At 41.1% G+C, this 19,006-nt stretch overlaps 1 protein-coding gene across 1 annotated transcript in view; it reads right to left on the bottom strand.

Moving 5' to 3' along the window:
* Nucleotides 1–1,847: 1,847 nt before the first annotated feature.
* The window catches only part of LOC119854251 (toll-like receptor 1), a 41,773-nt gene continuing 24,614 nt past the window's right edge, over nucleotides 1,848–19,006 (bottom strand). Inside the window, 2 exon segments of the mRNA XM_038398123.2 lie at nucleotides 1,848–11,926; nucleotides 11,929–12,145. Coding sequence (XP_038254051.2) covers nucleotides 10,752–11,926; nucleotides 11,929–12,061 — 1,308 coding nt within the window. The 5' untranslated portion in view covers nucleotides 12,062–12,145 and the 3' untranslated portion in view covers nucleotides 1,848–10,751.

The raw sequence follows: 19,006 nt of genomic DNA, 5'->3' as shown, positions 1-19,006 counted from the left end.
ACTATAAAGCATCAGCATTACAGAAACTGAAGAAACAAAGTCATTCAGATTTCAGTGCTACACTATTTACCAAAGCCCTTTAATTCTGAAGAATGCAATTGTGCTACACAGAAGGATTATATAAGGCCACAAGGAGGGTGGAATAAGCATTTGACCATTAAATCCAGAGATTTAAGTAATTTTAAGAAGGGGTGTGGATTTTACTGTAGCCTCAAGTGGCTGTGACCTACATGTTGCTCGGTTATGCATGTCATGTGTCCATTTACCGTGCTTTACAGAAAGAAATACATAGTTATCACAGGAAGAGGCTGCTTCAGAGCATCTTTCTTAAAGACAAAGGACTAGGAAATGTTTCCTGCTTGTGGCCTGATTTACCCTGTTTATTATGTTCCAGCTGATGCACACTCAACACTGGATGTTCTGGGCAAGGTAGGGAAATGGTGGCTTTAAGCCATCTTTGTGCTGATCCTGGAGATGGTCTGAGGTTGGTCTTTCTTACGCCCGGCTACCTGTGGCCCCAAATGGACAATCCAGCAACATTGCAACCTGATCCCATAGGCTGGGGGCGAGGGGAGTGGTGTCAGATTTGCTGTGTTGTCCCAATCTCACTTTGGGATGCCCCTACACTGGGGGTATCATGAGGTAGCTGGTTAAACTTGCTTTCTAGCAGTTTTGTGTTACTGGAGCAGTGTGAAGAAGCCAGAGCAAGGACCAGAAACTCATATAAAGACTTTCATGCACGGCACTCTGAAAACAGAAACAGACTGTTTCTTGTTCTGAATCAATATTAACAGAATTAATGATTGACGTCATACACAAGTTGCTTACTTTTTAAAATCCTTTATAAAATACTTTCAACTATCCCCTGGTTGGGAAAACTAAAATACGTGAATTTAAAACCAGTAACTAGACCTGATTTTAGCAAACACCATGAGGCCTGAATCCTGCCCTGAAAGCAAGGCCCACTGAGAGTTTAAGTCAATAAAAATCTAAGTTATTGTAACAAATCTGTGGCGAGCTAGGATTTAGCCATCATCACTCTGCTGTGCAACAGGGCCATTTGCTGTAGCAGAAGGGAGAGAACTCAGATGCACAGGTACCTATTGTTTGAGCTAAAGGAGGATCTCCTTTAGCTGTTATAAGTATTGGATTTAAGATACACAGCTGAGCCATGATCTGCCTACATAACCAGTGGTTCTCAACCTATGGCCTGTGGGCCGCTTGCAGCCCAATCAGCACCCAGATGTGGCCCATGTCACATCCTCAGGGCCATACAGGTAGTATATATATATTGTGTGGATGTGGCCCACATAACACATAGAGAGCTGCATATATGGCCCATAATAGTAAATAAGTTGAGAACCCCTGTTAGACAGTTCATTTCAGTATCAGCTTCAAGCTACAGACTAGATGCTTACATTTCTGAGTTAATTATTTTTCTGGCACACTCATATTTCATTTAGTGGGGATGACAAAAGTGAGTCCTCTAGGAAACATTTTGGCATTCACTGAGCTAATAAAACAGATTGATTTTTTTATGCCAAGCTTAACAATCATGCCAAGTTGCTAGTCATCTAAACTAAAAGCCGAGGAAAAAAATGAAAAAAATTTCCAGTCAAGCCCGACAGTGTAAACTGTGACATTCCCCAAGCAGGTCTGAGACACCTTGTTGCAGTTGAAACAAGATATGGGACAAAAACAGAGCACACTAATAAAAAGAAAAGGAGTACTTGTGGCACCTTAGAGATTAACAAATTTATTTGAGCATAAGCTTTCATGAGCTACAGCTCACTTCATTGGATGAATTCAGTGGAATGCATCTGACAAAGTGAGCTGTAGCTCACAAAAGCTTATGCTCAAATAAATTTGTTAGTCTCTAAGGTGCCACAAGTCCTCCTGTTCTTTTTGTGAATACAGACTAACACGGCTGCTACTCTGAAACAGAGCACACTAGTGTCACTTCATATGAAAAATATTGACATTTTATCTTCTTGGCCAGACAGATGTGGATGAAGAAGCAGAATTCCAAGTGTTAATGCTTCAAGCCTCAACAATGCTGCAGGCAGCTAGCTGGTAGTGCCAGACAGATAAAATGTGGGAATGTAGCTGGCACTCAGGCTCTGGGTCTGTTTAGAAATTGTACATGTTTTACAGAGTATTTATGATGGTGAGGCACATGCCAGCTGTAATGTACTTCTCAGGACTGTTAAAGCAATTGATTTCATTGCCAAGCTCCTGTTTGACAATTTGTAGAAATGGGTCATTGCATTCACCTGGTGGATTAGTGTCCAGAATGTCCTGCAAGGGCAGCTTTCCAGGATGCTGGGCAGATGCAGCTGAGAATATTGGTTGGCACTCACTTCATTGTTCTTGGGCTTTTCTTACAAATTACAGAATATTCAGTAAGGCAATCAGCTCACTCTGACAAAGACCCAGTATAAGCTACCAGGCAGTGGAGAAAAAGAGGAGAAAGAAGGCGAATATAGGTGGGAAAAAAGGAGAGTAATGAAAGATGGAGGTGGAAGAGAAGGAATTCTGCATTACACTGAGGAAGTTACTCCTCACCAATAAAGGATGTGAGCAACATTTACAACTGAACCGATGCTGAACATTGTTAAACTGCAAGGGTAGACAAAGACATAAATTTCACTTAGAAACTCAGGCAATCTTGGAACTATGAACTCACTCCATGAAACAGACTGTCAGGAAAAGCTGTGGAATAGCCATCTGATGAAGTGGGTTTTTTACTAATGCCCAAATAAATCTGTTAGTCTTTAAGGTGCCATCGGACTCCTCATTATTAGAGATGTCAAGGACTAAACTACACAACAGTCAGTGATGATTTGGGAACACAGAGCTGCATTGATGTCAGGTTAGTTCATTGCAGGATCAGGGATTTTCTTAGTCATATTCAGATGTTCCCCTTTTCAAGCTGAATGGTTAATCAAATTGTGAGGCCCTCTTCCAGTTGGAAGTAGAAATTGATGGAGTCTGGTGTTTTCATATATTCAGTGTAAATAATCAAGACTGCATCACAGTCCTGCTCCTCCAAACATAGGAGGAACCAAGAACAAAAAGGAGCAGATTCTTAACTTACAGTGCCAACCCTCTTTAGCCAACACCAGACCCAAAAGCTGCCTTGCTAGTTTTTTCCAGGGTCACACTGTGCTCACAATCTACTGCTCAGCTTTTATGCTTTTTGCCTCTGCCTCTCCACCCTACCCCCTTTGTCTGTTCTGAGTTTCTGTGTGTTCTCCCGTCATACACACACACACACACACACACACACACACACAAAATACTCAGCAAACCACCTGAAGTAACTGGGAGAGGAGACAGGCCCAGCAAATCAAAATCATGAGCACTTACTTTTGAAAACTTTTGAAAATAAAGTAATATGGTATTGGGTAACTATATAGAAGAAACAAATAAAGTAAAATAAGTCCCTACAAACAACAATTAAAATATTAAATAAATGAGAATAAAAGCATCTGTTTAGCACCAGTTCCTAATGGTTCCCATGGAACCACCTGTTAGGGCATACATGATACTATTTACTGCTTATACAACGCTGTGCATTGCCAGATCTCACAGAATTTAGTAAAAACGAGTAGATATGTGCATTTTACAAAATGGGAAACTGAGGCACCAAGAGGTAATTGACTTTCCAAAAGGCAAGCCCCAAATCACTGGTAGATATAGCACTCAAATCTTTGCATCTTGAGTCCCAGGCTCTAAGCAGCATGTTATGTTGTTTGCTGTACATGAACCTGCACATGGGAGATATTCCTGAATGTGTTGAACTGGATAAGCAATTCATTATCTTTCTATTGTGACATTTTATTCAGAGGAAGAGTGTGCTTTATCTATTCTAATGCAAGCTATCCTTTAAGAGATATACAGGAAATACTCAACAACGATTAAACAGCTGGCCACTGGATGTCGCTCTTACTCCATATAAATACAGATGAACATAGAAAATGACAAACTTATTAAGAAACAAGTGAATTAATTACAATTAAAAAATTTCATCAGACATTTAAAAAATTAATCAGCTAGTACATCTAGCTTTCCCCCAGAGATTATGCAGTCTTTGCATACCCAGATCTCCTAATGTTTTCAAGATTGTTCTCCCAATCTTTGTTAAATATTTATTTTTTGTTTATAAAATTCACTTACCCTGTTCTCTGGTGTTGAAATTCACCCCCATGGAGAGGGCCAGCACAAAGATGAGGCACCACTAAAATATCATGTACCACTTAACTTCTACGACCAGTGGTGTGCTGCCTGTCTAGGCATTGCATGCCCCATGACTAGTTGTGACAGCAGGGCAATTCCGTCCAGACTCCAAATGCACATGGAGGATACCATGTTGTAGAACAAAATAGTATCTGCCACACAGTGTGACCTCGCACACACCGTATGAGCAAGGTCACGGCATGGAGGATGCCATTTTGCATGCAAGTGTAGAATTGTATGCCTGACTCAAAATGTCATAGTGCTCCACTGCCTATGATTTAGTGGGAGCTGGTTGGTGCTCAATACTTGAAAAAAAATCAGGCCTCTAATAACTTAAGGAGAGAATTTCAATAGTATGAAGGGCATTTAGACACCCAACTTCTATTGAAAAGTCAATGAGAGCTGGGTGCCTAAATCCCCCTTTGTGCCTTTGAAAGTCTCTCCCTAGGAGCCTAACTTTAGGCAACCATTTTTTAAAGTTCTTGGCAAGGGCACATTTCCTCACTTAACCTATAAGGAAACGAAAGTTCTTGTGGCATTTAGCCAAAGCCAAGAGGAACCAACATTTTGTATATCCCCTGGCCAGAAGCACACTATCCTGTTCAATTTCAGAAAAACAAACTACATTTACAGCAAGGAAGTTACAAGAAACATTTCCAAAAACAAATTAAAAAAAGTTTGCTCCTTGAGAGGGACTCTGCACTGTATTGTAAATCCCAGTAGAGCAGGGTATGATAGGTAAACAATGAAATTAGCACTTTGCCTTTGAGTTGGACTTTTGTGGGAGGAAAGGAAAAGTATAGGAGAATGTTACTGGTTAGTAATCATATTTGGAGAACATCAGGAATCAAAGTATCTCTTTCCCAGCTACCTGCAAATTAGAAAGAAATAAAAAAATCATGTTTCCCAACAAACTAAGTTTGAGAGCTTCAACAAACCACAATACCAGAAATTAGCTAACAGGAAGAAATATCTTGTTGATTTCACTGCTTTGCATAAGTAAGGAAATCTAAGTTAAGATGTTTTACTTCTTCTTTTTCACATCTTGTAAACAGGACAGAATAAGTGCTGGTAAATGTCACCTCAATATTTTCAATAAAATTAATGATAATCATTTGTTTAATTTTTTTCACTTTGTTTTAGGTCTTTGGGAACAGGTAAATGTGTTTTAAGGTATAGAAGAATACGTATTTTTGACAGATTGATAGTTTTCTTTGCTGTATAATTTAGTACTTGTAAAAGTCCTATATAGGTAGAGGCAGATGGCTGGCCTATGTTATTAATAACTATTAATATACCTGTTTGCTGTGTTGCTGTAGCTGCGTTGATCCGAGGATATGAGACACACAAGGTAGATGAGGTAATATCTTTTATTGGATGTCATCTTCGGTTTGTGGAAGGGACAAGCTTTCAAGCGTACATAGAGCTCTTCCAGTCCTGCCTTGTGTTTCATTAATATATCTGACAGTTATACAGCACCTTTCATGACACTGCAGTATGTAAAGTGATTATAGATGTCAGCCCATCCAGTGCTGAAATGCAGCCACCTCTGGAGTTTAGCCGGACAGCTGTTTAACAGCATACAGCAATATTACACAACAGTTTAGGATACTAAGTTAAGAATTATGTATCCAAATTGACATTGTTGGGATGAGGGAGAAATTAGGTAGGTAACTATCCCAGCTGGAACTTGGCAGTGACACCAGAGGTAATATTGCTATTCTTGTGAAAAATTCCATCCAATCTTTAATAACTAGGAGTGATCAGAACATTAGTTTTATACATCTTCTCTAGTCACCTATAGGGGCACTGATTCAGTAATGACTCAGAGAGAACTGTGCCACCAATATACTCACCAACAGCTCTAAAGTCCCTTCTGCCTATGAAAATCTCCCCCAAGTCCTAAGTGGCTTGAATTTCAAGTATTGAGCTCTCAGCCCAATGAAGTATGCACTCACCAGTTCCCACTGAAATCTTAGGGTTGAATTGGTGCGTGATGCTTAAATAATGCATCAGCTTGGTGTTGAACAGGAGTGAATTCTCCCACAAGCCATTTCATGAATAGGTCCAAGACAAACATACAATATACTCTTTCGGGCAAGATTTGATAAAATCTGTGGCCAGCATTTTCAAACCTGGGTGCCTAAAACTAGGCATCTAAATTCATACTTACACTCTAATTAAATGGCCTCATTTACAAAGATGCTGTGTGCCACTGAAGTCAGTGAGTAGTGTGTTCTCAGAACCTCTGAAATCAGGCCACCTTGAATTGTCCGTCCAAGCCAGATGAAAGATAGGAGGCCATGGGTTGGTTTAATTAGGCTACAACTTTATTCACTTATAATATCTGGAAGTAACTAAGAACAAATTGTACAATGCAGGGAGGAGGGGGTTGGCCCCCCACTGATCCTGACATAGGAGCCCTATACACTCTTCCTCAGCTCCCTTAAAGGGGACCAGGGAAAGGAGGGGGATTAGCTCCCCACTAACAAGATGTAGGAATCCAAAATCCTCCTACTCAGTTCCCATAAGGGATGCCTTCCTTCAAATTCTTCCATACCAAGTACTGTACTGGACATCGGCCACATGGAGGCACCGGCAAAATGCTTGGCTGCCTCTCCCACTCTCACCAGCTACTCAGATATCCATAGATTCCATCCTTTTTTTTTTTTTTAAACTGAGATGAACAACATTTGCATCTAGTGTCTGTTCCCTGGCTTTCAAAGAGTGTACAAGGTGCAGCAGCTGGTCCCATAGTATGTCTCTTCTTCCATGCCAGCTCAGGGTTGCCTCACTCCCCAGGCCTAGATGTGAACTGTCCAATTACTTGGAAGCCCACCTATGCACCCAGGAAGCAATACTATGCCTGCAAGTCCACACTACCACTTGCTTAGCCTATTTGCATGATGATCCTCAAAGTAAGAGAAGAGAATTAGCTCTGATTCTCTACCTCGGGTCTCATGTATGTCCTGTATGCACTTGAATGCTATTGCCCAATTGCCTGAATTGATGTAGCCCCTAGTTCTAGCTCAGCTGCAGTCATAGCAGCCCCTACCTGGAAAGCATGGGAACCAGATTTTTGACTGATAACATGAACTTTGTAAGCCTTTGTTTGAAAACTGTAATGCACTGTATGTTGTGAGGGGCTTTCCATCACCCTAAATAAAGAGGGGCTCCTCGCCAATGGACACCATTGCTGTGTAAGTCCTTAGTGCCCTTACAGCGTAAATCTTTGCCTCACCCCCCTCCTGCAGCCATCGGCAGCACATGAATACCCACTTCAGGGAGGCTAGCCCCGCGGTCCCACCCCTTCTGCCCTCATAACCCATCAGAGCCCATTTACACACACACACACAGAAGCCTTGGCCAAACAGCACTGGGCTGCCAACCAGCCTGCCCTATCCTTGCTGGCTGGCCCTGAGCCCCAGCCCAACCTCCAGGCTGCCGGCCAGCCCCAAGCCGAGCCCCTGCCTGCTTTGGGGGAGAGGAGGAGAGATGGCAAAGTCTCTGGGTGGAGCATGGGTGGGGCCGTGGCCTGGGTTAAGGGAGGCTTAGAATCCCTGGCCTATGATACCCACTGCCGGTACCTGTAGCATTATGTACTCACCTTGCCTCCCCCATCAGCTTTCGAGATCCTCACAGTTAAGATGACTGATTTCTCTTCTCATTGTATATCCCTCCACTCCGAACCCCTTATAGAAATATCCTTTGCTGACCCACGCATGAATTTGCTAACTCTAAAAGCTCCAATAATGCTACTAGGAATGAACCCTTGAACAAGGCTGCCTCCTATCTTCTTCTATATTTGATTGAGAATTTGCATTAAGTCTCTATGCATTTGAACAGTGGTGTGGTGACATGGATCTTTTCTAGGGTCCACGTGCCAAGACCACTCCACTGAAATCCTCCAAACTAAGAACCTACTACAAGGATCTGGGTAAGCCCCTCATGCTACTGACAAATGTAAAGCCCGAAGGGCAAATGGAGATGGTAGCTGCTGCAAGCCTCCAGGTAACCAGAGACACCATGTTTTGAAGCTTCTGGTCTGGAATCAGCAATATCATCGCCAGGCTTTCCCTCCTCCTCATATTGCACAAAATTGTTAAAATTCCTGTCATAGGCCCTAAAGTTTCATGGTGATACCTGCGGTGCGGGTGCCTATGGGTTTACCCTGCATATTCTACCATATTATTGCTTTCCCTTAAAGCTATAGCAGTTGTGGGCTGCATAGGCCCCAAAACACAGCTTGTAGCCATGTTTAAATTTGTAGATGTTCCAAAAACACCCACCCTCATTAAAAGTCCAGCAAATGTTATTCAGAACATCAAGTCTCTAGTGGACATGCTGAGTAGTAAACAGGCCACTATCAGTGTGAACACCTGGCCCCCGTGGTGTCATGCATCCCAACCACCGCATATGAATCAGGATGTCCCATCAAATCCTAGTCTGAGTTGCAGCTCTCAGTCTAAATCACTCATTATAGTTAAATCAAACCATGCCTCCAAATGTATTATATGCCCTCCTGATTATATCCAGGCTTCTTCCCAGCAATTGTTCTGAAACGACACCTGTGTAGATTAAAAAAGCTGCTTCCCAGTTTTTCCAGGTTCTAGCCATCCTTGGATGCTTGGCTTGTCCTTGCTTTGCTTGTCCTGTCCCATCTTAATGTCTGTCATAGCTTCCCAGTGGAGCAGTGCTAAAATGTCTATGTATTCACCTCTCAATATCGTATCGTCAGTGTTGCAGAACTCCCACTTGGTCTGACACGTCTGCGTAATCATATTCTCAACTAACCTCTATGAAACCCTTAAAGTCCTGAGGCCCCCTCCCCCCCGGATCCCAGAAGAGTGATCCTATGTCATGAATCAACATTCCCTGTCTGAGCCGGGGTCTGAATTTTTCTCTCCAACCCCTGAATTAATGACTCTGTCACCCGGCCCAGCTTCTCCCTCTCCAACAAGGAGGTTTATTTTCTTAACAATCAGGAAAGTCTCACTAATAAGTAATTAACTCATTACTTAGCCTCAGGCTTCAGAGCGATCCATGCCAGGCATCTCTGCCACCCCTACTCCTGGAAGCTTCCCAGTTTCAGTCTGCTCCACTGCTTTCCTGAAGCAACAGCCCTAGGGTTGCTTCCATGAGCACAAGCCCGAGCTCCTTGCTCCAGGGTCCCTGCCACAGGAGCTAGCTGCACTCCAGTATGGCTTTTTATCCTCAGGGCATAGCCTGTCTCCATTCCTCCCCTCCATTAGCAGCCCTTTATAGGCCCAGGTGTAGCCCAGTCCTCTGGATTGGACTTGCCTGCTCTGGTCCAAAGGAGCTTCACTTGGTCTCTCCATGGGAACAGCTACCCTATGACAGACTCCAATCTCAATGTGTGGGGTCTGTTCCATCTGTTTTTCTCCCATATCTCAAACCTGAACCCAAGTGGGGTGACTGGGACCACTTCTGCCAAACTCCCCTCTGAGCAAACCTCCAAACTCTGACACAATTGTAAGATAGCATGCAACAGAAGTGAAAAGCTGTTGAGCTCTGATGTAGGCACACTAACATCAGCAACCCCAGACCCTCCCCTCAATATTGTAACCCTTCCCTTCCAAGCCCTGTGGCTAAATCCATTGTGGGTTTCCCACACATACAAAGAGAATAGGGTATTAGAGTTAAAATACACTGTCTGGAGCTGAAAGAACTACCAAAAATGAGAAGTTTCTGCATCGAAATAGTAAATAGATTGGCTAATTCAGTATCAGTTTTGCTAATCAAAAATATCCCGCTAACTAGAACATATGCGAATTCCCCTTTTTAATGCATATTTTGCTTTGTTATTGATGTTCTGTAAATAAAATGGACTTTTCTTTAATACAATGTATGTAATACATTTTATAAATATCTGCGTGACTATGTGTAGTCTCTCTCTCTCCCTCTCAGCTAAAAATAATGAAGAGTAATGTAGATTGTTCATTAGTTGCTGAAGGAGATAACTGGCTATAATAAAATAAAATGTGTTTTATAAATGAACAGGCCATTTATGGTGTTTCCAAGTAAGGGCAATCTGGTCAATAAAGTGGTAAATTGAAAAAGTAAAGGATTCTTTTGTTCCTGTTATATCTTTGTCAATTCCTAATAGAAAACAGGTCAAAATATATAGTAATTTCTTTTCATCAAAAATAAGATACAAAAAAGTGAGCTGTTATGGACTGATATGATCCTTGTAGATTGTAGCAATTTTGAGCATTACCATGTAAAACATTTTTCTTCATAACTTCAGGTATTAACTAATATACAGTAAATAATTAATAGAGATTTCTGAGAAATTCTGTACCTCCTTTGTAAGCAGATCTAGGCCAACCAGAATGCTTACGTGCAGCAAAGCAAGAAGTATTAAAAGAGAAATATAGGGCCAAATCCTGTAGGCCTTACATAGGAAAGCTTCTTAATGGACTTGAATGGAATGAAGTTCCTCTCATGCAGACAGATCTGTACAGACCTATCTTCCTTCTCCAAGTTTGGGATCAGATGTTCAGTTTAGCTAGCGTTCCAACCCAGTGGCAGTGGTTCTCATTCTCATCATAATACAGCAAATTCCTACTTATGTCCAAGTGTTTCAATGATTTCATTTTACTCGTCATGGAGCTCACCTTGGAAATATTCTCTAATTGATTTCTCTGTAAGATATGCATTTTCAAATGAGCCAGAGTATCACAGTTCTTAAATACCTCATCTGTCAGGGCATTGTATGAAAAATCTAAATATTGAAACGGGCTAGTGTTAGAAGGGCAAAGCATGTGTGGCATATACACAACAGATATTGTCAAATTTTCAGTGTTCATATCTGAAAATCCTTTGTACAGAATCTCTTGAGAGAAAGAAAATACCTTAGTACGAATATCCTCCAGTATAAGTGCTTTCATTGAACTACCTGAATAGACAAATGGTGCCAGATAGCTTAAGAGTGAAAAGTCAGTATTGGTCAGAATAGATCCCCAAAAGGTCAAATTTTTCACAGCAAAATATTCTACAGGTGTATACCAAACAATCATGAAAATTTGCAAAAGGATACTCCAGGACAAATCCATATTGTTGAACCTCAGATTGAATGTCTTGAATTTCAAAGGCTCAGAAGGAGGGAAAGGGAAATCTGTAGAGTTATATTTAATATTTGACAATTCTAACTTCTCTGAAGTGCTCATTCCATCATACAAAAGGGGAAAAGCGAAGTTTTTGTTTATTGGGAAAACAATGTGAAGGTTCTTTGTGTTTAAGACTGTCAGACTCATGGATTCATAATGAGAAAGGTCTTCTAAGGTTAGGAACACAGTTTGCAGTTGCAAATGTTTAATACCTCTGAAGTCTGACTTTTGTATCATTGTGGCACTCAGTCCCAGGTATTCCAGGTTCAAAATATTGCTAAATTCCTGACAGATGGGCAAGGTTTTAAATTTATTGAAAGAAAGATCTAAATGTCTAAGACTAGCAAGAGTCTGACAGCACATATTCCACAAGTTATTATGAGATAAATCTAAGCATTCTAATTTCTCATTGAATTTGAAAACATTGAAGTCACGTTCTCTGATTAGATTATGAGACAGATTTAATACTTGCAGTTCAGGCAGAGAACTGAAATCTGAGAGATGAAGTTCAGAGATATTTTTCTGTGATAAATACAACACTGTTCTGTGTCTTGATGGCTTTTTGGAACCCAAGCTAGAAAGCTGCTTGAATAGTGTTCAATAAATTCATTTTCCACAGATAAGTGGATATTATTCCACAGTGTGAATGTAAAGATACAAGCAAAAAGGAAGATATTTGTTGGGGAGTCCATTATTTCCTCCAGTATTATGCTGGCTCTTTGAAGATGTTGATAATTGTGTTTTCTGTCTAATATTTCTCAATGCTGACTCCAACCCTATAAAAAGAAACAGCATGATTAAATAGTTGTTTTTTTAGTGAGATGAGGGTATATGGTAGAATATAATTTCACCACATAGATTATATAATAAAAATGATATCATGCACATTATTTTTCTAAATTAATATCAAATTCACATGATTTATTTCCGGTAATTTCTCAAGTTCAATATAAAGGTAAAGCAGCACAAAGAGATTCATGCTTTTATTTTGTTAAATATTTAGTATTTTTTAGTACGATGGATACAAACATTGATGCCTTTTCTAAAAAAATATAGCTGGAAACCTCAAAGGTATTAGCAAATACAAACTTCTCAGCAAACTTTAAAATGAAACAAACAGAAATAGCATTGATGTATTTAGGCATTAAAGGAAAAATCTCATGTAAATAAGAATATCTTACTGTGACCCAGAATCTGCAGATCTAAAGTCTTCCACAGGATGTTCTAGACTGGCCTGGTCCTGACACAGTAGGTGACAAAGCTGCCACAAGCCTTGCAGCCCTGCACAAAGGTCAGCTAAGCACAGTCCTTACACTCAGAGGAGCAAAGGAGTTTCTCCTCCTGGTTTAGAAGCAGGAAAGTTGATGGAATCATGGCCCTACACTCCCTCAACACCAGCACAAGGAGCCAGCCAGTTGTGCAAGGGAGAGCAGGCTACACCAAAGAGATGGTGCTGAGTGTTCATTCCCACTGTGCACTAGCGAGCTTGGGGAAGAACTGTCCCTCCTCCTAAGTATAGCAACTACAATATATCAAAAATGTGGTTACAGTGTGACCATAGTGTAATCAATGTATCTATATGATCCAGTATTCCACACAACACTAGCACTAATCTCATGGCACTGCAAAGGCCCCCACATCTGCTAGTTTCAGCCCTGCATTGCCTTGCAGTGGCAGCTGGACAGACCAAGAACCTCTAAGAAAAGCCAAGAAGGAAAACAGCATAAGGCAGGATCCGTGGGTTGAAAATTCCATGGGGACAGATTTTTGTGGAGACAGTGATGGGAAAGGAGGGCTTATAAGTAGCCAGCACAGCTAGATACTCATAAAGGCATTAATTAATGAGATATTAATCTATCTTAGGGTTTTATACTGCTGCCCATCACTATAATATCTGAAAACCATCCACATAAAAGCACTGATCGTCCACATAAAACTGTCCACATAAAAGCACCAGAAACCTACTGACCGCTATACTTACCTACATGCCTCCAGCTTTCATCCAGACCACATCCCATGATCCACTGTCTACAGCCAAGCTCTAAGATACAACTGCATTGGTTCCAATCCCTCAGACAGGGACAAACACCTACAAGATCTCTATCAAGCATTCTTACAACTACAATACCCACCTGCTGAAGTGAAGAAACAGATTGACAGAGCCAGAAGAGTACCCAGAAGTCACCTACTACAGGACAGGCCCAACAAAGAAAATAACAGAACACCACTAGCCATCACCTTCAGCCCCCAACTAAAACCTCTCCAACGCATCATCAAGGATCTACAACCTATCCTGAAGGACGAGCCATCACTCTCACAGATCTTGGGAGACAGACCACTCCTTGCTTACAGACAGCCCCCCAACCTGAAGCAAATACTCACCAACAAACACACACCACACAACAGAACCACTAACCCAGGAACCTATCCTTGCAACAAAGCCTGTTGCCAACTCTGTCCACATATCTATTCAGGGGACACCATCATAGGGCCTAATCACATCAGCCACACTATCAGAGGCTCGTTGACCATAGCATCTACCAATGTGATATATGCATCATGTGCCAGCAATGCCCCTCTGCCTTGTATATTGGTCAAACTGGACAGTCTCTATGTAAAAGAATAAATGGACACAAATTAGACGTCAAGAATTATAACATTCAAAAACCAGTTGGAGAACACTTCAATCTCTCTGGTCACTCGATTACAGACCTAAGAGTGGCTATTCTTCAACTAAAAAACTTCAAAACCAGACTTCAATGAGAGACTGCTGAATTGGAATTAATTTGCAAACTGGATACAATTAATTTAGGCTTGAATAGAGACTGGGAGTGGATGGGTCATTACACAAAGTAAAACTATTTCCCCATGTTTATTTCCTGCCCCCCCCCCACTCCCCACTGTTCCTCAGACGTTCTTGTCAACTGCTGGAAATGGCCCACCTTGATTATCACTACAAAAGGTTTTCTCCCACCCCCCTCCCCCGCTCTCCTGCTGGTAATAACTCATCTTAAGTGATCATTCTCCTTACAGTGTGTATGGTAACACCCATTGTTTCATGTTCTCTGAGTATATAAATCTCCCCACTGTATTTTCCACTGAATGCATCCGATGAAGTGAGCTGTAGCTCACGAAAGCTTATGCTCAAATAAATTTGTTAGTCTCTAAGGTGCCACAAGTCCTCCTTTTCTTTTTATAAAAATAAAGGGAAGGGTAACAACCTGTCTGTATACAGTACTTTAAAATCCCTCCTGGCCAGTGGCACAAAAACCTCTTACCTGTAAAGGTAACCTGTACCTGAAGCTCAAGTAACCTGGCGGGCACCTGACCAAAAGGACCAATAAGGGGACAAGATACTTTCAAATCGGGGGGGGGGGAGGCTTTGTCTGTTCTGTGTGGCTTTTGCCAGAGACAGAACAAGAAAGCAAACACTCCAATTCCTTAGTAAGTATTTAGCAAGGAAAAGCATTAGATTATCTTTTGTTTTAGCTTGTGATTTTCGCTGTGCTGAAAGGAAGGTGTATTTATGGTTTTTCTTTTTGTAACTTTAAGGTTTTGCCAAGAGGGAAATTCTCTGTGTTTTGAATCTAATTGCCCTGTGAGATTATCTTTTACTTTTTTTCTTTCTAATAAAGTTCTGTTTTTTTTCTTATTAAGAATCTGATTGTTTTTTTTTAGTGTCCCCAGAAAAACCCAAGGCTGGTCTGTGCTCATCTTTTTTATTCTCAAGCCTCCCCAGGAAAGGGGGGGTGTAGGGCTTGGGAGGATATTTTGGGGGAATAGGACTCCAAATGGTCTTTTCCCTGATTCTTTGTTAAATCACTTGGTGGTAGCAGTGTTTACCTAATCCAGGGTACAAGGGAGAATTTGTACCTTGGGGAAGTTTTAACCTAAGCTGGTAGAAATAAGCTTAGGGGGTCTTTCATTTGGGTCTCCACATCTGTACCCTAAAGTTCAGAGTGGGGAGGGAACCCTGACAGGAGGCACGAGAAACAAGCCGTAGCACAATTAGAGGAAGCAGGGAGAAGGAAGGCTGCTCTCTTGGGTGGAAGGCTGCTCTCCTCCCTATGGAGAAAACAGCCGAGTTAACTGCTCTTTGGGGAAGGACTGGCAACCAGAAGCAGCATAGTGAGGCAACACCCCAGAGAGGGAGCAGGGAAAGGTATTTCTTTTGTGTTGTATGATTTTTTTGTTTGACCTAGGAGAGCTACTTAGGCCTTCCCTGACTATTGAATATTGAATACTCTGAATATTGACAAATTAACCAGAGTGAAGAATATAAAACCTCCGGAGCAGAACTGACTTACTCCAGGCTCCCACACCACCCCAGGGAAAAATGCTGCAGCCCAGGAAGTGAAGGAGGTCTTGCCACAGTACGCAGAAAGTACTGTGGCACAGTATACTTTGGAAGAGGTCCATACAATTTGTTAATGATTGAAAGTTGCTAGGGCAGTGGGTTGTATGTCTTAGGAAGCAGAATGTGTGCTTACTTCTCCATAGCCTTGCTGATTGCCATCTTTTAGACCCTGTGTAAAGTGTGAAAAGTGGATGTAAAATGCCATCATGAATGTAAGCAAGTGGAGAACTTTGATGTAATAGAATTTTACATCAACTTGCACAGAGCTAAATGTCTGCACAAGAATCGCAGTGCTAGGGCACTGACTCTGAAGGGAAAGTGCCATGTATTGAACCACCACCACCACCACTTCCTCTTGGCTTATTATTTTACAGATGCGTGTTACAGGAAACCTTCTATTTGAACAGGTTTCAGAGTAGCAGCCGTGTTAGTCTGTATTCGCAAAAAGAAAAGGAGTACTTGTGGCACCTTAGAGACTAACAAATTTATTAGAGCATAACCTTTCGTGAGCTACAGCATCCGATGAAGTGAGCTGTAGCTCACGAAAGGTTATGCTCTAATAAATTTGTTAGTCTCTAAGGTGCCACAAGTACTCCTTTTCTTCTATTTGAAGTTCACCTGAGGGTGAAGAAACTGCAGCCTATTTTTTCTCTCCGCATAAAAAGTATTTAATAAAACACCAATTTTACTAAGATCTTTACATTTCCTCCCTGAAGAATGCCAAAACTTTTGTAGGGTCCCCAGATTCTGCTGCTGTGCAGTCAAGCTTCTTCTCTGCATCACTTGGGAGTTCTATAGCACTGAAGCTAAGCAAGAACTGAGTTTCACATAGTGAAACCTAAGGGTAAACCAAGAGCTTTAGTCAGCCATAGTTCAGACAATCTGGCTTGCACTGCATAATATTTTAATGACCAGAATGGTAACCTCCTCCTTATGCATATTTTCCTATTCAAGTGAGGCTTTAATGCCTGTACGCACTGCTTCTGTTTGTTTGTAAACTATATTATTGCTACTGATGAAGATGACCATCTAGACACCAGGAATCAAGTCTGCTGATAATGCTGTTTGGCTACTGAAGGTCTGTGTATATTTATAAACTTCCTCTTTCTGATAACTGGCATGCTTCAGTAGTTACTGCTTTCAATGCAGTAATATATACAGACTTCCTCAGTGTGCACAGAAAGTGGGTGAGTCTGCTGACCAATATTCTACTTTCCCAGAACTTGTGGGTAAGTGCCACTACAGGAATACATGATCAGCAGCCTTCCCATGGAGAAAAGAGTCATGCCCCATATAAGTGAACAATTTCTCCTTGGACCAAAATTAATTTTACAGGAAGCTGTATAAGTGCTATCCTAGCAGAGTCTAACATAATTGCTCGGAGGACTACAGACCACAATCCAAGCTACTTTTTCCCATGTGGAATCAGAGAAGTAAATTTGATGCTAAAGCACAACAGATATTTTAGCTTTTTTGTCATGCTTCTGGCACATAGTATAGGCAGGAGAATAATGACATTTGAATAGTCCCCTAAACACAAATTTAAATTTCTTCCCACTCCTACTTACAAGCATTCCCTTCCTATGCTCAGCCACTGAAAGATTTTGACCAGTACTAGTAACCTGCCATTAGATATTACTGTCAGTGATCACTTCAGTAAAGTGCCAGAAGTAGCTTTTTGTTCCTAGGTTACTTCCACAATGGTAAGTAAACTTTTGTTAACAATTTTCAGTCCTGAAAGAAATCAAGAGAGTCAATATCATCTATAGAATGTAATGAATTCCTGGGGAGAATTATGAACCACTGACTATCTGCCTTTATCCTCAGGTCAATCAGGGAAAAGAATACGATGAATTCTTAAAGCTCCATACACCACACAGGTCATTTAACTGAGCTTTGAAAGACTATTTGCAAATTGCTGATCTAGACAAAAAGCCATGGGATTTTCACAAAGAATTGTCAAGCAAACCAACATACAGGAAGTGCCCAACTGTCTCCTGGAGAATCATTGGATGAGGAGTACACAGACTAAGTTAAATGGGATATTCTCCAAAAGCTAACGGGCTAAATTATAGTTAGCAGTACACTGATGCACGAGTGGGAAAACGTGCAGAAAGCCATTTTTTTTGCATGAATGCAGAAGGAAGTCACAATTTGGCAGCAAGCATTAACAGGGATAAGGACAGCAGAAGTACCATGTTCAGAAAGGAGTGCAGGCCTGAATGGGGCAAAAGCAAGGATACTGCATTACCACTTGAAGCATGGTATAAATACGTAAATTAGGTATACAGACAGACCACTTTACGTACTAGCAGAGAGATGCTGGAAAGCACAAGCTACATCTTTTTAAAGGTTTAGAAAGCACAAGTCTTCATCGCACTCACCCAGGATTATTTCTTCACAGAATATGCAGAATAAATGTAGACCAGTAATATATACACTTGGTGCTTTAAAAGGGCCAGTTTCACAAAGCTAAAACCAATGGGTCATTATGAGTCAATTCAGCGGACAGGAATAATTTAATCAGAAAAATTTCAATAATCACTAGGAATTGTTTAACAATACTTTACTAGATGCCCAAAAATCCACAATCATGGAAGAAGGCTGTAATGGTTAAACAAAAACCCAGTTTGGAAGGCAAGTGACGGTAGCTATAAACATTAAAAAATCATATATAACAAATGGAAGAAAGAGAAAGTCAATAGTAATGAATAAAAATCAGAAGCTAGGAATTGTAGAAAATTGACAAGGAAAGCAAAGGGATATAAGTGAAATCTATGGTCAGCAGAGTTAAGGACAATATGAAGGTTTCAGAGTAGCAGCCGTGTTAGTTTGTATTCGCAAAAAGAAAAGGAGTACTTGTGGCACCTTAGAGACTAATAAATTTATTTGAGCATAAGCTTTCGTGAGCTACAGCTCACTTCATCGGATGCATTCGGTGGAAAATACAGTGGGGAGATTTATATACACACACAGAGAACATGAAACAATGGGTTTTATCATACACACTATAAGGAGAGTGATCCCTTAAGATGAGCCATCACCAGCGCCGGGGGCGGGGGAGGAAAACCTTTCATGGTGACAAGCAAGGTGGGCCATTTCCAGCAGTTAACAAGAACGTCTGAGAAACAGTGGAGGGTGGGGTGGGAGGGAGAAATAACATGGGGAAATAGTTTTACTTTGTGTAATGACTCATCCACTCCCAGTCTCTATTCAAGCCTAAATTAATTGTATCCAGTTTGCAAATTAATTCCAATTCAGCAGTCTCTCGCTGGAGTCT

Source organism: Dermochelys coriacea, chromosome 4 (genome assembly GCF_009764565.3).
Source record: "Dermochelys coriacea isolate rDerCor1 chromosome 4, rDerCor1.pri.v4, whole genome shotgun sequence".
Lineage (NCBI taxonomy): Eukaryota > Metazoa > Chordata > Testudines > Dermochelyidae > Dermochelys > Dermochelys coriacea.
This window is presented reverse-complemented; position numbering and strand designations above follow the sequence as displayed.